The following is a 24,913-nucleotide window of genomic DNA, read 5'->3' as shown; positions in this document are numbered from 1 at the left end:
AGGAATATTTATCACATTTTGCATTTAACGATCATTCAGAAGCCACCTACATTTTAGAAATGTCTACTGTGGGAAACTGGCAATTATCATTTTCTTATTGTGTCTTAAAACAAGTTTTCAATTTGATTAGACCTGCAGAATGACTAAAATGTACAATTTCTAGGGCCATTCTTATAGTACACAGTACCCTAAATTTAAGTACAGCTGAGATAACGGTTTCATTCTTAATATTTAAGCATATCTCCTGTTTCATTATACTTCCTGTGACTTTGTTTGGTCATTTTATTGCCAATATTTCTTCAGAAAGTTGAGAGATCAAAAGAAGAGCATCTGTGTCATGAGATTAGATCCACAATAGGTCTTCTATTCTCTTTTAAAGGATGCTTGAGAGCCAATCACATGGTGTACCTTTTAAAAAACTATGATTTCTCCAACAACAGAACTGCTAATCTACAATCTTTGAGTCATACAAATGTGAGTAGAAAATGGGGGTTTTACTATGTTAATCTTGTCATGAAAGATTTAATTGTGTCCTGACTAAGAGTTGCATGTTAAAGATAAGGGCAAAATATTATTTCATGGTCTCAGTGCCTACCTGTTGTAATGTTTTTTCACAGTGGAGACAAGCTGTTGAAACCTGAGACAGTAGAATTGTCATGTCCTCTTGCTGTTGTTTCAGCCATATCAATTTCTCCCGCACATGAGCATCAACTACACTCAGCGCCATTTCCTCCTGCCTAAATAGAGTTTCGTGCAATTCTGCAAAATATGCACGGACACAGGAGCGTGCATTCTCGGCACTACCTTGAACCTGCCAAAGACAAATAAACATTACTGTTAACCAAGCTCGCATACTGTAGACTCTAGCATTATAAAAGTATCATAAATATCATTACTAGCTTCAAAATTAAGTAAAATATTTTTATTGTGACTAAAACAAACTGCAAGTCTCATAGCTGAGTAAGATGAGCTTTCCTTGGTATAGAATGCCTCCGAGAATGCTGGTTATCCAGCAAGAATTATTACCATCATTACGTGGGGTAGCAGCGAGCCAATGTAAAAGCAGCATCCCCCATGCTTAATTTTAGATATTAAACATTGTGCTTATTGAATTTGTTAAGATAGCCAACATGGGTTAGAGTTACTCAGAATATAATCTTCTGGCATGATCCAGCCATATCATACAAATCAGACATGGACATTTCCAGGATCAGTGACAACATTAAAACAAAAATTTCATAATGGTCTGTCAACCAAAAATCTTGAACTTTAAAACAACAAATTTACAGTCATAGAGTCATAGAGATGTACAGCATGGAAACAGACCCTTAGGTCCAACCTGTCCATGTCGATCAGCTATCCCAACCCAATCTAGTCCCACCTGCCAGCACCCGGCACATATCCCTCCAAACCCTTCCTATTCATATACCCATCCAAATGCCTCTTAAATGTTGCAATTGTACCAGCTTCCACCACATCCTCTGGCAGCTCATTCCATACACGTACCACCCTCTGCGTGTAAAAGTTGCCCCTAAGGTCTCTTTTATATCTTTCCCCTCTCACCCTAAACCTATGCCCTCTAGTTCTGGACTCCCCGATCCCAAGGAAAAGACTTTGTCTATTTATCCTATCCATGCCCCTCATGATTTTGTAAACCTCTATAAGGTCACCCGTCAGCCTCCGACGCTCCAGGGAAAACAGCCCCAGCCTGTTCAGCCTCTCCTTATAGCTCAGATCCTCCAACCCTGGCAACATCCTTGCAAATCTTTTCTGAACCCTTTCAAGTTTCACAACATCTTTCCGATAGGAAGGAGACCAGAACTGCACACAATATTCCAACAGTGGCCTAACCAGTGTCCTGTACAGCCGCAATATGACCTCCCAACTCCTGTACTCAATACTCTGACCAATAAAGGAAAGCATGCCAAACGCCTTCTTCACTATCCTATCTACCTGCGACTCCACTTTCAAGGAGCTATGAACCTGCACTCCAAGGTCTCTTTGTTCAGCAACACTCCCTAGAGCCTTACCATTAAGTGTATAAGTCCTGCTAAGATTTGCTTTCCCAAAATGCAGCACCTCGCATTATCTGAATTAAACTCCATCTGCCACATCTCAGCCCATTGGCCTATCTGGTCCAGATCCTGTTGTAATCTGAGGTAACCTTCTTCGCTGTCCACAACACCTCCAATTTTGGTGCCATCTGCAAACTTACTAACTGTACCTCTTATGCTCGCATCCAAATCATTTATGTAAATAACAAAAAGTAGAGGGCCCAGCACTGATCCTTGTGGCACTCCACTGGTCACAGGCCTCCAGTCTGAAAAACAACCCTCCACCACCACTCTCTGTCTTCTACCTTTGAGCCAGTTCTGTATCCAAATGGCTAGTTCTCCCTGTATTCTATGAGATCTAACCTTGCTAACCAGTCTCCCATGGGGAACCTTGTCGAACGCCTTACTGAATTCCATATAGATCACATCTACCGCTCTGCCCTCATCAATCTTCTTTGTTACTTCTTCAAAAAACTCAATCAAGTTTGTGAGACATGATTTCCCATGCACAAAGCCATGCTGACTATCCCGAATCAGTCCTTGCCTTTCCAAATACACGTACATCCTGTCCCTCAGGATTCCCTCCAACAACTTGCCCACCACCGAGGTCAGGCTCACCAGTCTATAGTTCCCTGGCTTGTCTTTACCGCCCTTCTTAAACAGTGGCACCACCTTTGCTAACCTCCAGTCTTCCGGCACCTCACCTGTGACTATTGATGATACAAATATCTCAGCAAGAGGCCCAGCAATCACTTCTCTAGCTTGCCACAGAGTTCTTGGGTACACCTGATGTGGCTCCACACAAAGGCCGCCTTGCTGATCTTTGAGGGGCCCTATTCTCTCCCGAGTTACCCTTTTGTCCTTAATATATTTGTAAAGACCCTTTGGATTCTCCTTAATTGTATTTGTCAATGCTATCTCATGTCCCCATTTTGCCCTCCTGATTTCCCTCTTAAGTACACTCCTACTTTTTTTATAGTCTTCTAAGGATTCACTCGATCTATCCTATCTATACCGGATATATGCTTCCTTCTTTTTCTTAACCAAACCCTCAATTTCTTTAGTCATCCAGCATTCCCTATACCTACCAGCCTTCCCTTTCACCCTGACAGGAATATACTTTCTCTGGATTCTTGTTATCTCATTTCTGAAGAGTACATTCAAAGTTCTCAAAAATAACTAACTGAACTAAACAATGAAATATAGTGCTTCAATGAAGCAAACTGGAAAATATTTTTTTAAAAACTGGTGAGCTTGATTAAAGCAAATCAACATTATAATGAGCAATCCTTCAGGATCAAGGCTACAAAGTGTTCCAAGGGAAGATATGTTAGTCTTACATGATCTGGGTGAGCCATTCCAATTCTACTTTCAATTATTTGCTCTCCTCCTTCAATCTTCTGAATAATACCACCAAGTTTTCTAGAGTAGTCAGAGATTTCCTCCGTAAAAGTACGGATACAGTGTGCCATATCTAAAATAGATGCACGGATTTGATTTGCTTCCGTTTCCAAGAGTATGTTCTGTAATAATAAAAACAATAATATTTAAAATGTAGATTACATTAACACTGTTACAGTTTATTGGCATGTCTGTTAAAATGTTTTGCAAAAGAAGCAAATGCATGGGAGAATAAACTTTTTCACATTGAGAGAACTGTAACAACTGCCTAAGGGCAGGTTGAAATGAAGTATTCAAGAGTTCACTGGATGATTATTTAAATATAAACAACGTGTAGGGTTACAGGGAAAAGGCAGGATATTGAAATCCAGCCAACATGCTGAGAGGCAGCACAGACATGATAGGATAAATGGGTTCCTTCTGCACCAGAACAATTCTGAGACCTAACACAACTTTTGCTGAAGAACTATATTAGAAAAACTTTCTTTTTTGCATTCCAGTTCTTAAGCAGTTCATGAAGTCCCTTTCAATCAACTATAATTTTTTAGTCAAATAAGAAACTATTTTTCCTTGTGCCATAACATATAGAACCAATTGTTAACAGATGTATATGAGCCCCCATTTCAAGGATGTCAAGATAGCAGAAATAAAGTTATTCTACTAATGCATCATACATTGTTCAAATCTATAACTTGACGGAGTATTTAATAAAACACATTGTGCTAATGTATCATTCCTGCCAATGCAGTTCAGCTTTGTTTGGTTTTTAAACTTTATGGGCATGTGTCATCACAAGTATATTCCTCCAAAAGCTTTCACCTTGACAACTGATGACAGCAAAAGTACGGTCATACTACGGGGTATGGATGCGATGTAGAACTGAAATCAGCAAACTTAACTAGCGTAGTTGGTTGTGAACTGCTGAAGTCATTTATGGAACAATCAAAATTGCTTGTACATCACAAGTTTCAGGTTGGTTACAGCTGTTTGGGTGTGATTTTATGGTTTAGAAGAGAATAAAACCTTGCTTTGCATGTGAAATTATGGAAGAAATGGTAATTGAGTCCCAAGTGATTTCCAAAAAGCAAGTCCACAATTCTGTACAGAATTGTGGGGTTGAAAAAAAAAAGTTTAAATTAAAATAAAATTAATCAAAACAAGATCTACAAGTATCTTTCTGCACTTGCAAAGTTTTTGGGTTAGCCACTGCGTTGGGCAGATTCAGAACCATAAGGCACAAGAGTTGGAGTGGGATATTTAACTCATCAAACCTGCTCTGCCATTCAATAACATCATGGGTGATCAGATGCTCACCACCACTTTTTTACTTTATCCCAATAACCCTAGTTCCTGACTGATTAAAAATCTGCCAAACTGATTCGATTATCCATAACGACCAAGCTTTAATAGCCCTCTACAATAAAATATTTCACAGATTCACTAATCTCCTAGAGAAGAAATTCCTTCTCATGTCTCTCTTAAATGGGCAATCCAGTGGTCTGACAGAATGCCCTCTGGTCCTAGATGCTCCCACAAGAGAAAATAACATTTCTTCATTGACCCTGACAAGGCCTCTAAGAGTCTTGTGTGTTTCAATAAGATTGACTCACATGCTTTGAGTACAAGTTCAAACTACTCAACTTCTCACAAGGAAATAAAGGCATTCTCCTAACCTAGAGAGTCTACACTGGACTGCCTCTAATACCTGTACATTTTTCTTTAGATAAGGGAACCAAAACTGTTCACAGTATTCTAGATGTGATCTGAGTAGTGCATTGTATCGTGTTATCAAGATTTTCCTATTTTGTGCACAATTTCCTTCAAGGTAAAATCCAACAGGCCATTTGCCTTCCCTATGCCCACAGAAATTGAATGATAGCTGTGAGACAAGTACAGTGACCCCCAAATCTCTCTGTACTGCGGCTTTCATCAGTTATTCACCATTAAAAAAAACATTTAGCGCATCTATTCTGCCTGCCATAGTACACAACATCCAACATCCACCTGGCAGATTAAGTAATTCAAATTCAGTCAGTGGTTATGAACAACAGACTGTAAGTGAGGCAGGTAGGGGGATCTTGAGTACCAAGTGGAGGAGCCTCAGCCCTTGACTTGTCCAACAGGTATGAGATTTTTGCTCCCTATATGGATGAGGAAAAGGGCTATGGACGGGATGAGCCAGCTGTGGAGCCATGGAGCAGAAGGCACCATGGTGCAGAAGGCACCATGGTGCTGAAGGCCATTCAAGAGGGGGGAGCAAAAAGACAAGTAGTTCTTATAGGGGATTCTATAATTAGAGTGAATAGATAGTATTCTTTGTGAGTCGGATCGGGAGTCCTGCATGGTGTGTTGCCTGCCTGGTGCCAGGGTGCAGGACATCTCTGAATAACTTGAAAGGATATTGGAGCAGGAGGGGGAGGATCCAGTTGTTGTGGTCCATTATGGCACAAAAAACAGACAAGGCTAGGAAGGAGGACCTGTTTGGGGAGTATCAAGCACTAGGAAGGAAATTGAAGAACAGGTCCTTGAGGGTCATAATCTCTGGATTACTGCCCGAGCCACATGCCAGTTGGCATAGGGATAAGAAAATTAAGGAAGTAAACATGTGACTAAGAGATTGGTGTGGGAAAGAGGGATTCCATTTCATGGGACATTGGCATCAGTTTTGGAACTGGGGGGATGAGTACCGATGGGACGGTCTCCACTGAACTGATCTGGAACCAGCATTCTGGCAAAAAGAATAAATAGGGTGGTCACTAGAAGTTTAAACTTGTGAGTCGGTGGGAGGGGGGGGTGGGTGGAGGAGGGGGTGGAGGAAAAGGAAAAGCGACAGGGAGAATGGAGTCAAGTAGAAAGATAAGCAGCAGGTTAGCATGTGTGCAGGGTTTAAGTTCAAGGCAGGCTAGGAATGAAGCAAAAAGGAAAGATAACTTAGGTAGAGTTGATGGAAATCATGAGGATAAGAAAATTAGCATTAAGGTGCTTCACCTGAATGCTTGAATCATTCGTAACATAGTAGATGAATTAACAGCACAAATCATCGTAAATGATTATGATGTGGTAGGCATCACAGAAATGTGGTTGCAGGGACCTCAGGACTGGCAGTTAAACATCCAAGGATTTACAACTTAACAAAAAGGAGGTGGGCAGAGGGGCGGGCTTGTCCTATTAGTTAAGAATGAAATTAAATCTATGGCATTAAATGACAGAGTCAGATGATGTGGCATCTGTGTGGGTGGAGCTGAGGAAGCACAAAGGCAAAAAACAAACATAATGGGAGTTATGTACAGACATCCCAGCAGTGGTCAGGACCAGGGGCGCAAGATGTACCAGGAACTAGATAGGGCATGTCAGAAAGCTAAGGTCACGGTGATCATGGGGGACTTCAACATGTAAATGGACTGGATGAATTAGGTTGTTGGTGGATCCAAAGAAAGGGAATTTATGGAATGCTTACAGGATGGCTTTTTGGAACAGCTGGTGATGGAGCCCACAAGGGAGCAGGCTATTCTCGACTTAGTGTTTTGTAACAAGCCTTTATGAAAGATCTTAAAGTCCGGGACCACTTAGGAGGCAGCGATAATAATATGGTAGTATTCAGTCTGCAGTCTGAAAGAGAGAAGGCAAAATCGGATGTAATGGTGTTATAGTTAAATAAAAGGTAATTTCAGCGGCATGAGAGAGGTACAGACTAAAATTAACTGGAAGCAGAGCCTTCTGGGGAAGACAGTACAGCCACAAACAGCAGGAGTTTCTGGGTGTAACTGAGGTTGCAGTACAGAGGTACATCCCCAAGTAAAGAAAGATTACCCTGGGGGGAATTAGACAACCACGGCTAACGAAGGAACTCAGGAAATGTATCACAAGAAACAAGACAGCCTATAAAGTGGCCAAGAGCACTGGGAAATCAGAAGATTGGGAAGACTACAAAAGCAAATAAAGGATAACAAAGAGAGAAATAAGGAAGCAGAGGATCAAATATGAAGGTAAGCTAGCCAGCAATATTAGAAATGATAGTAAAAGTTTCTTTCAGTACATAAGAAACAAATGAGAGGCAAAAGTAGAGATTGAACCACTCTAAATTGATACAGAAAGGCTAGTGATGGGGGATAAGGAAATAGCTGAAGAACTTAATAAGTACTTTGTGTCAGTCTTCACAGTGGAAGACAGGAGTAAATTCCAACCAATTAAGGAGAGTCAAGGGGCAGACTTGAGTATGGTGGCCATTACAAAGGAGAAAGTACCTGATAAGCTAAAAGGTCTAAAAATTGATAAATCTCCTGGCCCCAATGGGCTACCTCCCAGAGTTCTGAGGGAGGTGGCTGAAGAAATAGCGGGGGCGCTGGTTGTAATATTTCAAAAGTCACTGGAGTCAGGGAAAGTCCCAGATTATTGGAAAATCGCTGTTGTAACCCCCTTGTTCAAGAAAGGATCAAGACAAAAGATGGAAAATTATAGGCCGATTAGCCTAAACTCAGTTGTAGATAAAATTCTATAATTCATTGTTAAGGATGAAATTTCTAAATTCTTGGAAGAGCTGGGTCAAATTAGAACAAGTCAGAATGGATTTTGTAAGGGGAGATCATGCCTGATAAATCTGTTAGAATTCTTTGAAGAGGTAACAAGTAGGTTAGATCAGGGAAACCTAGTGGATGTCATCAATCTAGACTTCCAAAAGGCCTTTGATAAGGTGCCTCACGGGAGGCTGTTGAATAAGGTGAGGTGTTCGAGGTGAGCTACTGGCATGGATTGAGGATTGGCTGTCTGTCAGACAGCCAAGAGTTGGGATAAAAGGTTCTTTTTCAGAATGGCAGCTGGTGAAAAGTGGTGTCCCACAGGGTTCAGTGTTGGGGCAGCAGGTGTTCACTTTATATATTAATGATCTGGATGAAGAGACTAGGGGCATTCTAGCAAGGTTCGCCGATGATACGAAGTTAGGTGGACAGGCAGATAGTTCTGAGGAGATGGGGAGACTGCAAAAAGATTTAGGCAGTTTAGGAGAGTGGTCCAAGAAATGGCTGATGAAATTCAATGTGAGCAAAACGAGATCATGCACTTTGGAAAAAAAGAGCACAGACATGGATTATTTTATAAATGGTGAGAAAATTCATAAAGCCAAAGTACAAAGGGAGGCTTTGTGTGTGGGAAATCATGGCAGGGACAGACCACTATAAACACCGGAGGAAACATCAAAGAAGCGCTTCGCAGGAGGCTCCCAAGCACTGATGATGTCGCCTAGCCAGGGGACGAAACGTTTGCAACAAAAACTTCCAGCTCGGCGAACAGAACCACAGCAACGTGCACCCGAGCTACAAATCTTCGCACAAACTTTGATAAATCATGTCTCACAAACTTGATCAAGTTTTTTGAAGAAGTAACAAAGAAGATTGATGAGGGCAGAGCAGTAGATATAATCTATATAGACTTCAGTAATGCATTCGACAAGGTTCCCCATGGGAGACTAGTTAGCAAGGTTAGATCTCATGGAATACAGGGAGAACTAACCAGTTGGATACAGAACTGGCTCAAAGGTAGAAGACAGAGAGTGGTGGTGGAGGGTTGTTTTTCAGACTGGAGGCCTGTGACCAGTGGAGTGCCACAAGGATCGGTGCTGGGCCCTCTACTTTTTGTCATTTACATAAATGATTTGGATGCGAGCATAAGAGATACAATTAGTAAGTTTGCAGATGACACCAAAATTGGAGGTATAGTCGACAGCGAAGGTTACCTCAGATTACAACAGGATCTGGACCAGATAGGCCAATGGGCTGAGAAGTGACAGATGGAGTTTAATTCAGATAAATGTGAGGTGCTGCATTTTGGGAAAGCAAATCTTAGCAGGACTTGTACACTTAATGGTAAGGTCCTAGGGAGTGTTGCTGAACAAAGAGACCTTGGAGTGCAGGTTCATAGCTCCTTGAAAGTGAAGTCGCAGGTAGATAGGATAGTGAAAAAGGTGTTTGGTATGCTTTCCTATTTTGGTCAGAGTATTGAGTACAGGAGTTGGGAAGTAATGTTGCAGCCGTACAGGACACTGGTTAGGCCACTGTTGGAATATTGCGTGCAATTCTGGTCTCCTTCCTATTGGAAAGATGTTGTGAAACTTGAAAGGATTCAGAAAAGATTTACAAGGATGTTGCCAGGGTTGGAGGATCTGAGCTATAAGGAGAGGCTGAGCAGGCTGGGGCTGTTTTCCCTGGAGCGTCGGAGGCTGACGGGTGACCTTATAGAGGTTTACAAAATCATGAGGGGCATGGATAGGATAAATAGACAAGGTATTTTCCCTGGGGTGGTGGGGTCCAGAACTAGAGGGTTTAGGGTTAGAAGGGAAAGATATAAAAGAGACCTAAGTGGCAACGTTTTCACAGAGGGTGGTATGTGTATGGAATGAGCTGCCAGAGGATGTGGTGGAGGCTAGTGCAATTGCAACATTTAAAGGCATTTGGATGGGTATATGAATAGGAAGGGTTTGGAGGGATATGGGCCGGGTGCTGGCAGGTGGGACTAGATTGGGTTGGGATATCTGTTCGGCCTGGACGAGTTGGACCTAAGGGTCTGTTTCCATGCTGTACATCTCTATGATTCTATCTGGGAGTGCTCATACATGATTTTCTAAAGGTTGACTTGCAGGTTGAGTCCGTGGTTAAGAAAGCAAATGTAATGTTGTCATTTATTTCAAGAGTGTCGGAATGTAAAAGCAATGATGTGCTACTGAGACATTATAAAGCTTTGGTTAGGCCCTATTTAGAATACTGTGTCCAGTTTGGAGCCCCACACCTCAGGAAGGACATACTGGCACTGGACAGTGTCCAGCGGAGATTCACACGGATGATCCCTGGAATGGTAGGCCTAATATACGATGAACAGCTGAGGATCCTGGGATTGTATTCGTTAGAGTTTAGAAGGTTGAGGGGAGATCTAATAGAAACTTACAAGATAATGCATGGTTTAGAAAGGTTGGACACTGGGAAAGTGTTTCCGTCAGGGGGGTACTAAGACTTGTGGGCACAGCCTTAGAATTAGAGGGGATCAATTTAGAACGGAAATGAGACGAAATTTCTTCAGCCAGAGAGTGGTGGGCCTGTGGAATTCATTTGACACAGAGCGCAGTGGAGACCATGACTTTAAATGTCTTCAAGGCAGCGTTTGATAAATTCTTAATCTTGCGACAAATTAAGGGATATGGGGAAGAATGCGGGTAAGTGGCGTTCAAATGCCCATCAGCCATGACTGAATGTCGGAGTGGACATGATGGCCGAATGGTATTACTTCCACTCATATTTTTTATGGTCTTAACTTTTCCATTTGATATTACACCGAGTTTTTGACCACTCACTTAATCTATCTGTATCCCTCTGTAGACTGTGGCATCCTCACTACTTGTGTACTTTTGTGACATCCACAAATTTGACAGTAGCACATTCACTTCCCTCATCCATGTCATTAATACTGTAAATACGTCTGATCCTAACACTGATTCTCCGGCAAAGAATCCTGAGGGACAGAATTTATACATATTTGGAAAGACAAGGACTGATTAGCGATAGTCAACATGGCTTTGTGCGTGGGAAATCTGGTCTCACTGACATGATTGAATTTTTTTGAGGAAGTAACAAAGAGGATTGGTAAGGGCAAAATGGTAGACGTGATCTATATGGATTTCAGAATAGAGTAGCTTTATTTGTCATTTCTACCACATACAGCTGGTACAATAAAAACGAGTCAGGATACCTCCAAAACCAAGGTGCTATATGAACACACAGACAACACTAGAATACAGTCATACACAGGGCAGCATAAAATGCATAGAAGAGTGCAAAACATGCAAGACAGCACAGTAATTCCTGACAAGACAAGACAGTAATCATACTGGTGGACAAATTACACTATAACAATGAATGATCATTAATAAAACAGTGTTTTAGCAGCAATTCAAACAATCATCCAATAATTGCAAATGGAAGAGTGTAATCATATAGTATTAAGTAGCCTGATGGCCTGAGGAAAGAAACTATTGCACAGTCTGGCCGTGAGAGACTGAATGCTCTGGTATCTTCTACCAGATGGCAGGAGGGAGGAGTTTAAATGAAGGATGTGTGGGGTCATCCATAACGCTGTTAGCCTTACGGATGCAGCGTGTGGTGCAAATGTCTGTAATGGAAGAAAAAGATACCCCGATGATCTTCTATCCATTATAGGGTCTTACGGTCTGAGACGATGCAATTCCCAAACCAGGCAGTGATGCAGCTGCTCAGGGTACTTTCAATGAACCCTCTGTAAAATATGGTGAGGATGGGAGATGGGGGATGAGAAATGGGCTTTCCGCAACCTACACAGAAAGTAGAGAGGCTGCTGGGCCTTCTTGTCCATGAAGCTGGTGTTGAGGGACCAGGTGAGATTCTCCGGCAGCTGGACTCCAAGACATTTGGTGCTCTTCACGATCTTCACGGGGGAGCCGATGTCCAGCAGAGTGTGACAGCTCCGTGCCCTCCTGAAGTCAGCAATCATCTTCATTTTGCCCACATTCAGAGGCAGGTTGTTGGCTCTGCACCAGTCCATTAGACGCTGCACCTCCTCTCTGTATGCTGACTCATTATTTCTGCTAATGAGACCAACTACCATCGTGTCATCAGCGAACTTAATAATATGATTTGAGCAGTGCATCGCTGCACAGTCTTGTGTCAGCAGGGTGAACAGCAATGGACTGAGCACACAGCCCTCAGGGCCCCCTGTGCTCAGTGTGATGGTGTTGGAGATGCTGTTCCCAATATGGACTGACTGAGGTCTCCCAGTCAAGAAATCCAGGATCCAGTTACAGAGGGAGATATTCAAGCCCAGCAGACTCAGCTTTCCAATCAGGTGTTGATGGAGTTAAATACAGAACTGAAGTCTATGAACAGTAATCTGACGTCGGTGTCTTTCATTTCCAGATGGGTGAGGGCCAGATGGACGGTGGTGGAAATGGCATCATCTGTTGAGTGGTTGGGACAATACGCGAGCTGCAGGGTCTCCAGTGATGGGGGCAGCAGAGTCTTAATATGCCTCATCACGAGCCTCTGCAAACACTTCATGATGATGGGTTTGAATGCAACGGGGTGGTAGTCGTTGAGGCAAGACACTGAAGACTTCTTCGGCACGGGGACAATGATAATAGCCTTGAAGCACATTGGAACTATGGCGCAATTCAGGGAGATGTTAAAAATGTCCACGAGAACATCCGTCAGCATGACAGACTCTGCCAGCGATGTTATATCGTCCAGTAGCCTTGCATGGGTTGACTCTGCATAGAGTTTTCTTCACATCAGCCATAGTAAGAAACCACACCTGGTCATTCGGAGGAGGGGTGATCTTCCTCCCTGCCACATCATTTTCTGCCTCAAACCACGCTTGAAGTTGTTCAACTCATCTGGGATGGAAGCATCACTAGCACAAGCGGACGATGCAGTTCTGTGGCCTGGTGATGGCCCGAATACCCTTCCACATGCTCCGCATATCACTGCTGTCCTGAAAAAGGCTGCATTTCTCTGTGCGGATGAACCTTTGCCTCTTTGACAGCCGGGGACACATTGGCCCTTGCTGTTGCTAGGGCAGTCTTGTCAGCTGCTCTGAAGGCAGAATCACGGGTCCTCAGCAGCGCACAAACCTTTGCGGTCATCCATGGCTTCTGGTTGGGACAAGAAGTGATGGTCTTCGACACAGTGACGTCGTCAACGCACTTGCTAATGTCACAAAACACTGACGCCGTGTATTCCTCTAAGTTGATGGAATCGCCATTGGTTGCCACCTCCTTAAACACATGCCAGTCAGTGTGCTCAAAACAGTCTTGAAGAGCAGAAATGGCTCTTGCCGGCAAGGTTTTAACCTGCTTCAGAACTGGTTTGACACATCTGATGAGCAATCTGTATGCTGGAAGTAGCATAACAGAGATGTGGTCTGAGGAACTGAGGTGGAGGTGGGGCGCTGCTCTGTGAGAGTTGGGTGTGTTGGTATAAAAAAGATCCACATGTTTCCCCTCCCCCCTCTCTAGGGACTAGCACAGAGTCCTTGCATCGTTTTGTGTTCATGTAGATGCACAGATCCCCCACCCCGAGCCTTACCATGCAGAGCTGCATTTCTGTAGGCGCGAAACAAGGCAAGCCCGTCTAGCTGGATGGCAGTGTCTGGAACTCTGTCGCTAAGCCATGTTTCGGTGAAAACCAGGACCCAGCAATCACACCAAGAAGCCTGTCACAGTCAGATGCAGTCGACCTTGTTGTTCAGGGAGCAGACATTGAAGAACAGAATGGACAGGAGAGCTGGCCGGGTAGAGTTTGTTTTTAGCCTAGCATGAACGCCTGCTCGTTTTCTGCACTTCCACCTCCTTGCAACCCGCTTCCAATGTGTCAACACTTGGCCACCAGCATCAGGCGATGCTGAGGACTGGCGGCCTGGTCTCTGCAGCAAGCCAAGATTTGTAACTCCTTCAACAGCTCTCCATTGAGGTTCGTTTTCAGCCAGTTCCTGGACTGTAGCAGTGTTTGCAGATTGTAACAGTACCTACAAACACTGGGTTTCCTGTTCCTGTTACTCCTGTGCTTTAGAAAAATGAAATTAAACAGCCCTAGGTTAGAAGAGGCCAGTGCGAGCTGCTGCCACACCGTCATTAAGGTGCTCAATCAGGTTCCTCACAGTAGACTGGTTAGTAAAGTTAGGTCACATGGAATTCAGGGAGAACTAGCTATTTGGATAGGGAACTGGCTCAAAGGTAGAACACAGAATTTGGTGGTGGCAGATTGGTTTTCAGACTGAAGGCCTGTGACCAGCGGGGTGCCACAAGGATTGGTTCATTTAAATAAATGATTTGGATGTTAAGGTAGGAAGTATAGTTAGTAAGTTTGTACATGACACCATAATTGGTGCTGCAGTAAACAGAGAAACGGGTTACCTCAGACTACAAGGGGATCTTGATCAGACAGCTCAATGGGCTGAGGAGTGGCAGATGGAGTTTAATTTAGATAAATGTGAAGTGCTGCATTTTGGAAAGGCAAATCAGCCCAGGACTTATACACTTGATGGTAAAGTTCTGGGAATGTTGCCAAACAAAGAGATCTTGGAGTGCACTATCCTGTCTACTGCGGATTCCTTGAAAGTGGAGTCTGGGATAGACAGGACATAGAAGAAGGCATTTGGGATGTCTGCCTTTATTGCTCAGTACATTGAGTATAGGGGTTGGGTGGTTATGTTGCCGCTGAATAGGATATTAATTAGGTCACTTTTGGAATACTGCGTGCAATTCTGATCTCCCTGCTGTGAAACTTGAAATGGTTCAGAAAGGATTTACAAGGATGTTGCCAGGGTTGGAGGATTTGAGATTAAGAGAGAGGCTGAATAGGCTGGGGCTATTTTCTCTGGAGCGTCAGAGGCTAAAGGGTGACCTTATAGGTCTTTTCCCCCGAGTGGGTGAATCTAAAACTAGACGGCATCGGTTTAGGTTTAGAGGGGAAAGATTTAAAAGGGACTTAAGGGGCAACTTTTTCATGTAGAGGGTAGTGTGTGTATAGAATAAGTTGCCAGAGGAAGTGGTGAAGGCTGGTACAATTACCATATTTAAAATGGCATCTAGATTGGTATATGAAAAGGAATTGTTTATAGGGATATAGGCTAAATGATGGCAAATGGGACTAGATTTCTTTCGGATATCTGATTGACATGGACGAGTTAGACCAACGGGTCAGTTTTCATGCCTGTATCCACTAGTCAAAGGTTGACATCCTTAAAATGTCTCTTTTAGCTCAAATCTGTCTTCTATTTGTTCTTCTTCTGTCCATGCTAATATATTACTCCCAACACCACAGTAATGCCACTGAAGACAGACAAATTGCTTGGACCTGATTGGGTATAAGTTAGGATAATGAAGGAAGTAGCTATGAGGTGTAGATGCACTGGCAGTAATTTTTCAGGAATCCTTACATTCTGTAAAAATCACAGATGATCAGAAAACTGCCAATGTGGTCTCCTCATTTAAAAAGAAGAACAAAACTACAGACCAATTAACTTAACACCTGTCATTGAGAAAATGTTAAGAGTCCATTTTAAAGGATGTAATTGCAAAGCATGTGGAAATGCATAATATAATCAAGCAGATCAACCCTTCTTTCTCACTCGAACACTTCTTTGCCATGTCTCTCAAACATCTTTGTTGCTAAATCACTTTCCCAGGCCACGCCAGCTAGCTGTCCGTTCCCTTGTAATTACCCTTATTTTAAGCTTAGCACAGTCGCTTCCAACCTAAATTCCTCTCTCTCGAACTGAATGCTAAATTTTACCATGTTATGGTCACTGTTTCTAAGGGGATATTTTACTTACATCAGTTATTAAGTTTGTCTTGTTACACATTAACAGATCCAAAACAACCCAAACCCTGATTGGATCGATAACATATTGTTCCAAAAAATGGTCTCAGATATAATCTATGAATTCTTCCTCACAGCCTTTTGCGAATTTGATTTTCCTAATCTACATGATGAGTGAAGTCACCATGGTTAATGTACTGCCTTTATACATGCCTTCATTATATGCTGATACTAACTTTTCTGTAGGAAAGGAACAGTTATGGGGGCCTGTAGACTACTCCCACCAATGTGTTCTTCCATTGTTGTTATTTCTTAACTTCACCCATATGGATTCTATATCATCTGATCCAGGATCATTACTTGCTATCATACTTATTACATCCTGTACTAACCACCATTCTCTTCCTGGCCGTCTTTTTAAAAAGTCACAAAAATGTGTTCTGAAGAAGGGTCACAAAAATGTTAACTCTGCTTTTTCTCCACTGGTGTTGCCAGACTTGCTGAGTTTTCCCACAATTTCTGTTTTTGCACCCGAATATTTAATTGCCAGTTTGCTCTCCTTGTATTCATGTTTACATAATAGTTATAAAATCATACCATTAAAATATATTTGTGCTCTTAATTCATTATTTTGTTCCAAATACTACATATATCCAAGTAAAGAACCAATAATGTTCCATTTTTTGCCACTTTCTTTCCCCTTTGACTCTAGTTGCTACTTATAAAAATGTCTCTTCCTGTCCCACTCTAGGTATTATCATCAAAACAGTTGCTATGCAATGCAGTTATATCCTCTTACTTTATAAGCTCATGTATCCGCCTCCTGAACCCCTGTAATTAGTTTAGAGCATATCTGCAGTCCTAACTATCCAATTCATCAGGACACTTCCCAGGACAGTTTAAGTGAATTATGTGTCACTAGTTCAGCTCCCTTCTACCCCAGTATTATTGCCAGTGCTGCATGAACCAAAACCCATTCTTCCCACAACAATCTTTCAACCACAAGTTTAATTCCTTGCCTGTTTTTACTCTGTGCCAGTTTGTTATGTCTGTGTGTATGATTGTAAGGAATGCAGCTAAACTGAAATTGGATGAGTCTGATCCATGAATTTAAAGAGTAACAAAACAATGAAACAGGGCAAATTGGACAGTGGGAAGTATGAAATTCTTTAACTGAAGGTGTAGGCTCATTGAGCATATAGGCACCAACTAAACATCAAGTTGTTCAGAGGCAAAGAAAAGGAGAAAAATATTAATGAAAATCATCAATTTTTACAATCTTGGAAGAGTCCACTTTACCCTAGCCACCTAATTGCACACTTCTGCTTCCCCACCTTTAGGATTTTACAAAAATACTGAAAGCAAACAAAAAAAAGGGGATAGGTAAGATTAAACACATCAGTGTAAAGTAGAATTTATAACATTAATTGAACTAGCGAAAAGAAAACATGTGAAGGGAGTTTAATACAGGAATAGTCATCAGCTGGGGATGTATCAGCCCTGCAGAAAAAAGAACTTCTCTTTACCAAAAGCAAATACCACAGTCAACTATTTATAGGAAGAAAGGAAACAGATTTTCACAAAACCTCCCTTTTTGAAAGGTAGTGTCTCTGTACTTGTATCTTTCTATTTGAAGTGTCATCTTTCTTAAGATCGTGAATTAAAGTTGAATATAAACAACAGATGGGCCCATGACTTGGTGCATTCTGTTCTCAACTTACATGCTCATATCCAATGCTTTAAATCCTGCAACAAAATACATCAAATTCAAAATACTAATGTATCTGTTCTCTTTCAAATTCTCTGATAAGACTATATACAATCAATTTTGTCAGTTGCATACTTAACATCTTAGCCAATACAATAGGTACCTTGTGACCTTGATGCTTTGCATATTCCTTGCATACGCAGCACATTAGGGGACTGGATTGACAACCTTCCTCTAAACAAACAAACTCGATCACATGCACTTGGTGTTGTGAGCACATGGTTTTCTCGTGTGGCTTGTCAGCTAGAGGTACTCGACGATGTTTGGCTAAGGTCCGTGTGGAGTGTGTTAGCTGGGAGCAGTCTGCACAAAGATGAGTTGCACAGACGGTACAATACATAGATGCAATGTGGCTTTCATCTTCATCACAGCGGATAATGCGCTACAGAAATATTCATAACGAAAAGCAGATTGTTAGTTTATGTACTATCAAGAAACATTAAAATGCTTTCTACCCAATTCTTACCAGTTTATTAAGCTGCAAGTACTATACATTAGTTGCTCTATACTATACTGGCTGATAGTATAAAATTACTATAATTTGATCATTATCTAGACTAAAGAGCTCCAAAATCTTCATTATATCATTTATAAATCAGCACAAAAACATAAAATACTGGAAATGTTCAGGCTGGCAGCATGAAGCGAAAGGAACAATTCTAATGAAAGAACCTACTTCTCCTTCCAGAAATGTTGCCAAACCTGAACTTTTTCAGCATTCACAGTATTTGCTTTGGTACCTAACAACAGACTTTAGAACACTTTGCACAATACGTAATGGATGTATTGTGAATAAATTACTAACATCGTGTTCTGCTGTTTTTGGAAAACATACAACATCCATTTCTTGTGAATCTCTGTTCTACTTAGGAAAAACATCACAAGTTTACCTAGGGAACAAAATTTCCCACCCATCCCCAAAGTAATGCAAGTGAGAACTGAAAGCTTATATAAATAATATAAAAATCATACCAGCACTGACTCCTAACAGTTCCAAAAATCAGCAGTACAACTGGTGAAAAGTCACTAAACCTGAAAGGTCAGTTTTCTTTCTCTCCTTGATACTCTGTCCTGTTGAGCTCATTCAGCAATTTTGGTTTTCTACTTCAGATTTTCAGTATCTGCAATAGTTTATTTTTATTCTTCAATACATACCTCTCCTGATATTTCAAGAACCTCTTCGGATGCTCCATGATGATTGGCAGTGCCATTCTGCAAACGTTCAAGGAGCTCCAGCAAAGCAAAATTTTTCTTTAAGCCCCAGACACCTGAATCACCTGTCAAATGAATTAATATTCAGTCAGTCATTGTCAAATCTTCAGTATCTCCTCTTTTTAAATTGCTATGCTAGTCAACCCAAGGAGTACTGACAATTTTTGAACTTCTCTCCATCTACATATTTCACAAGAAAGAACAAAAGTGTAGAATCAAGCATCCCTCAATTCATTCAAAGTGTTTTGGGCTGGGGTGGAAACACTGCAGTTATAGTCTGTGTAAAAAAAGGAAACATTGAGGTAAATTTGATCTTGAAAATGCTGAGAGAAAGAAAAGCAGTGCAAGCATTAATAACGGCAAGTTCATCATGACTATAAAAAATGGTCCCAACCTGCCAAAAAGACTCATTCAAAGCTGCTGGCAGCTTCTTATCCCATACAACTTACTTCAGATGTTTAGATTAGATTAGATTAGATTAGATTAGATTAGATCCTGTATCGTAAACTTGCAGTTTTCCAGTGCAACATTTAAAATAATGAGACATTTATAGGGTGCCTGTAAACTTTAAGGCCCTCCCCCAAACATTTTATAGTCAACAAAATACTTTTGAATTACTGTATAGTCACAGTTGTAATGTAGGAAATGCTGCAGCTAATTTACATACAGCAACCTCCACAAACAGTAATGTAATAATGACCAGTTTATCTGTCATAATGATATTGGTTGGCAGTAAACATTGGCCAGAATTCCTTTGTTCCTCTTCAAATAATGTAGTATGATTAAAAGTCAATAGCTAACTAGCTTTCACAGACAAAGCACCAAGCTTTATCGCCAAGACGGGAGTACAACTTCTCAGGACGTCTCAGTTAACAGAAAGTGTATTCCTTCCTTTCCATCATACAATGTCAGTCCCACTGTTCTTCTGTGGTTTTGCCTGCCCAATTACTGTTCTGCAATGTTTTAGTTGGAGCCTGACTAACCATTGCACAATGTCACAATATTAGGAGCATGTGGCAATTAGACATAGCAGAGCTAGATGCTCTGATAATGGTTCAAACTGAATTTGCGAAACTGATGCAAGCCAATAAACATGACAATCTTTAATTAGTAAATCTAAAATCTCAAACTGGCGCATGTGATATGATATTTAAAAACATTCAAAAATAATTAGAAACATAAATTTCTGGACTAACCTAATTCAGTCACCTGCCGGTCAAATGGACAACGTATCGCTCTTCCCTGTAGTGGAAGCCGGGTGAGACAATCATGACAGACAGTGTGACCACAAAGGAGCAAGCGAGGCACTTTGTCTCCCTGCAGGGAGAATACATCTTCACAAACTCCACATTCTAGAACCTAAAAATTAATAGGTAAATGCACTATGTGATATGCCACAGAAGTAAACCAAACAAAAATAATTCCCACATGCTGGATTGTTAGTTTTAGGGGAAGGACACAGCTGCAGGGAATTCACCTTCAGGATTCCCATTCAATTTTTATTCAAAAATATAAGTTCACATTGAACTGCTCAAGAAAGAAAGCAACTTTGTTGACAAGGTCAACATAGTCAAAAGGTCAAACTAACAGTCTTATTCTCCCAAGCGCTCTTTGCTGGAGTATGATTTCATCAACACTGGTTGTCCTCCAGTACAGTGACCCAAGTGGAGATTATTTATTCAAGAGTTTGACAACGAATGTTGAAAGGCTATGCAACCAAACATGCCAGGATGTTGTCGGACATGGCAGGCTTGAGTTATAGAGAAAGGCTGGATAGGCTGGGATTTTTCTTCACTGGAGCATAAGAGATTGAAAGGTGACCTGATAAAGGTTTATAAAATCATGAGAGATATAGATAAAGTTAAAGGTAGGTGTCTTTTCCCTACGATGGAGGCTTCAAAACTAGGGGGCACATTTTTAAGGTGAGAAGCGAGAGATTTAAACAAGACATCCAGGGCAGATCATTTTTACACAGAGGTTGGTTCAGATGTGGGATGAATCGCCTGAGAAAGTTGTGGATGCAGGCACAGTTACAACATTTAAAAGACAATTAAATAAGTACATGAATAGGAAAGGTTTGGAGGGATTAGGGCCACGAGCAGGCAGGTGGAACTAGTTTAGTTTGGGATTATGTTTGGCACGGACTGGTTGGACCGAAGGGTCTGCTTCTGTGCTGTACAACTCTATGACGCCATAACCAAACTTGATCACATTTTCACTTCATCTCCACCTGTAATCAAAGTGAGATACGGAGTGAAAAGAAATTGACTGACGTCAGTACTTCTGGGTTAGGCAGGGGAAAATTATAATATTACTTCTTCCGCTCCAACAGAGATTAAGTTTCAACTAGCCTGCTCCTGAGACTGGATAGTCCCAAAGCCATTCAGAGGTTTTTACATTTCAAGTAACGCAACTATCTTTAAACTGCCTTAAAAATAATACTCTTAAGTCAACATTATTGTTACAATTTCTATAATTTTTACTTCTAAAGAAGTTATTTATTTCACTTCACTGATTATAGAAACATGAAAAATAATCAATGAAGACATGATGCAAATTACATGTTATAAACAAAGTAACCCAGCAAACCTCAACTATATACAGATTTTTTAAAAATGCAATACACACAATATAATTTAGCAAAATTAAATTCTGTATCTTCAGAATAAAAATTACTAATGGCACTTTTGTCCCATTTAAATATTAGGTTTTTCATTAATATAGCTTGTCTAAAACATTTTTAAAAAGCCTGACTACTATATATTTATCTGATAATACATGCCTGGTCTATGATGGATGATTCCACCAATAAGATTAACTGAATCTCAGCCTTGCTCTGCACGAAACTGGATAAATTATTGGACTTAGGAATAAATAATATTTTAAGCCTTTCTTTTTAAGATACTGTAGAAAGCAAGCATTTTTGGGGAGACTGCTTATAGAAAATCATGTCAGCGCTTGGAAAAAGAACATAAATATGTAAGTTTGGCATGTAAAAATCAAACCAATCAAGTGAGATACTGCATTATCACATGCATAAGGTAAACATGATACAGTGGTTATGTCACTGGATGACCAGAACACCTGTGCAACTGCAACAAAGATAAACTTTCTTCCTTGTCGACCTCAGCCTTTCACCCCCTTTGGCACAGTTTACAACATCATCCTCTTTCAGTTTTTTGCAGCGATACTGGTATTGTTCCATTCTTGCATATCCACTCAACGGCAGAGAATCAGCCACAATGACTTCCATCCCATTTCATTATTGGGAATCTCCAAAGCTCCATCTTTGCCCTCATCTGTTTCAGACCTACATACTCTTCCTTGACAACATCAAATGAAAACTTAACTTCAGTCTTCACGTTTATGTTGATACTGCCAGCTCTACCTCTCTTTGTCCCTCCACTGTTGCTAAATTGTGTGAACGTTCAACATGCTGGATGAGCAGCAATTGAAATATTGGGAAGAGTACAGCCATTGTCATTGATCTCTGCCACAAACTCCATTGCCCAGCCATTAACTCCATCCTTTTTTTTGGTCCAAGATTAAAGCAGATGCTTCACAATAGATTTTACCTGGAGATGACCTTTAAATGCATCCATACCACGTTTGTCCTCCCCAACAACAACGTCCAATCTGCCCTTATCTCTGTTCCAGCAGCGGATAAACTATTATTAGCAGTTTGTTATTATTCTATCTATCCCACTATGTAACTAATCAGGCTTATGTAAACACCGTAGCATATGTAAACTTAGGTCATCTGAAACTGTTGCCTGTATCCTATCTCAATGCCATATTCCCATCTTCTCCCCATACCTCTTGTATATGTTCGCAGACTCATTCAATTTACCTAAATCACCTTGAATGTCACTTGCATTCTCCTCGCAACCCTCAACCTTGCTCAGTTTGTGTCATCAGCAAACTTGGAAATGTTGCATCTGGTTCCCTCAGCCAAGGGACTTAGCTAGATTGTGAATAGCTGGGGAAAAAGCTATTGTCATTTACTCGTTACTTGGAAAAATTGAAGAGACAAGAGGCAAGTTACTCACTGCAAAACCCCTAGTCTCTTAGGTCAGCAATGGTATGTCAAGAGATAATGGTTAAATTCACTCTTGTTCGAAATGGTCCTTGCCTTGCACTTGTCTCGCACCAAATGTCACATACAATTTATTAACCCAAGCGAACAAAGACAATAATCAGGGAACATTCACACTTATAACCTCATGATTAGATTAGATTAGATTTCCCATAGTGTGGAAATAGGCCCTTCAGCCCAACAAGTCCACATCAACCCTCCGAAGAGTAACCCACCCAGTCCCATTTCCCTCTGACTAATGCACCTAACACTATGGGCAATTTAGTATGGCCAATTCACCTGACCTGTACATCTTTAGACTGTGGGAGGAAACCGGAGCACCCGGAGGAAACCCACAGACATAGGGAGAATGTGCAAACTCCACACAGACAGTAGCCTGAGGCTGGAATCAAACCTGGTGCTGTAAGGCAGCAGTGCTAACCACTGAGCCACCATGCCGTCCCTAATGGCTGAGTGAAAATCACTGAGAAAGCAGCTGAAGGTGTTTCGAACCAGCACATTACCCCAAAAGGAACTGAAAACATTCTTGTTGCACAGTAGCTGTGTTCCTACCTCTAAGCCAGAAAGTTTGGGTTCAAATTCCACCAGAGCGGGTTGATTGAAATCATCTACCCTGAGGAACTAGGTTCCCGAGTTGCACTGGTAATGGTTCTCTCTCTGGAACAGGTTGATGAGAAAATACCTACCCCGAGGAACAAATCATAGGAGGAGTTGACCATTCAAACCCTCAAGACTGCACCAGCATTCAACATGATCAAACTCAATATTCTAATCCCGAAGCCTTGAGCCCCATAGTCTCAAGAGCCATGTTCACCTCCTTCCTGAAAACACATGTTTTCAACCATTTTCTGTGGTAGTGAATTCCACAGACTCATCACTCTCTGGGGTGAAGGCATTTCTCATCCCAGTCCTTAAATGTTTACCCCCTATCCATAAACTATGGCTCCTAGTCCTGGAGTTCCTATCTTCGGGAATATTTTTCCCCTGCATCTACCCTGTCTGATGATGTTCTTGAACTGAAATAATTGGCCTCCTGCAACCACAACCACCTTTGTCTATACACACTCGGAGCGATTCCTACCAGTCAAAGAGTGTGGTGCTGGAAAAGCACAACAGGTCAGGCAGCATCCGAGGAGCAGGAGAATCGACGTTTCCAGCATAATGGTTCCTGATGGACAGCTTATACCCAAAACGTCGATTCTCCTGCTCCTCTGATGCTGCTTGACCTGCTGTGGTTTTTCAACAAAGTTAAAAATCACACAACCCCAGGTTATAGTCCAACAGGTTTAATTGGAAGCACTAGCTTTCAGAGCGACGCTCCTTCATCAGGTGATTGTCTTTTCCAACAACACACTCTCGACTCTGACCTCCAGCATCTGCAGTCCTCACTTTCTCCCAGTGATTCCTACAAATGGAGAGTCCTATGGTCAAGTACTGCAGGCGACGCTATCCCATCGCTTTGCTGATGATCGAGAATAGCCTGAGGGGGTGATGGGTTGTGTCCGGTGTTTTTGGGCACTTGGGGCTCTGCAGAAGACAGAGAGGGAAGGGGGTGGGGAGAGCAGGCCCGAGCACCAGAGCCAGAGGTTCCCTTCAAGTGAAGGTGAGGACCGCACTCACCTTGACCGAGCAGCCGTTGGCAGTGCGGAGACTGCGAGAGCCGCTGTCAGTGCCAGATCCAGATCCAGAGCCCGACGCCGACCCCAGCCCCAACGGTGTCAGCAGCAGCTTCACCGGAGCCGCCGCCATTGTGGAGCACACCAACTACCGGGCAGGGAGGGAAGAAGGCGGGGGCTCATTTAACATCTCAATGTGCTAAAATCACAATGATCCCATTTGAAATCGCAGAATGGCGTTGCCTTCTGAAACAATAAATCCACATCATATTTACAAATAGGGAATCAATTCTTCTGAAACTTATGCACAGGTCTAACTTTTGACTGAATCACATATCCCCCTTCTTCTCCATTATGGTACTGTCCGGAGCGTCACCAATGTACGCATGCTCACATCGAGGCTGTGTGCAAGGATACAGTTTAAACAAGACGCT

At 41.7% G+C, this 24,913-nt stretch overlaps 1 protein-coding gene across 2 annotated transcripts in view; it reads right to left on the bottom strand.

Annotated features, from left to right (window-relative positions):
• Window positions 1-24,645, bottom strand: part of trim23 (tripartite motif containing 23) — a 39,763-nt gene extending 15,118 nt beyond the window's left edge. For both annotated transcript variants that reach the window (XM_043689615.2, XM_043689624.2), the window contains exons 1-6: window positions 24,484-24,645; window positions 19,964-20,126; window positions 18,711-18,832; window positions 17,659-17,937; window positions 3,395-3,577; window positions 596-811 (exon numbers count right to left, since the gene is read on the bottom strand). In XM_043689615.2, coding sequence (XP_043545550.1) covers window positions 596-811; window positions 3,395-3,577; window positions 17,659-17,937; window positions 18,711-18,832; window positions 19,964-20,126; window positions 24,484-24,612 — 1,092 coding nt within the window. In that variant the 5' untranslated portion in view covers window positions 24,613-24,645. The remainder of the gene's footprint in view (window positions 1-595; window positions 812-3,394; window positions 3,578-17,658; window positions 17,938-18,710; window positions 18,833-19,963; window positions 20,127-24,483) is intronic.
• Between the last annotated feature and the right edge of the window lie 268 nt (window positions 24,646-24,913).

Source organism: Chiloscyllium plagiosum, unplaced genomic scaffold (genome assembly GCF_037043375.1).
Source record: "Chiloscyllium plagiosum isolate Xiang-an unplaced genomic scaffold, Cpla_swu_hap1 HiC_scaffold_1, whole genome shotgun sequence".
Lineage (NCBI taxonomy): Eukaryota > Metazoa > Chordata > Chondrichthyes > Orectolobiformes > Hemiscylliidae > Chiloscyllium > Chiloscyllium plagiosum.
The sequence above is the reverse complement of the archived record's forward strand: the minus strand, read 5'-3'. Positions and strand labels throughout refer to the sequence as shown.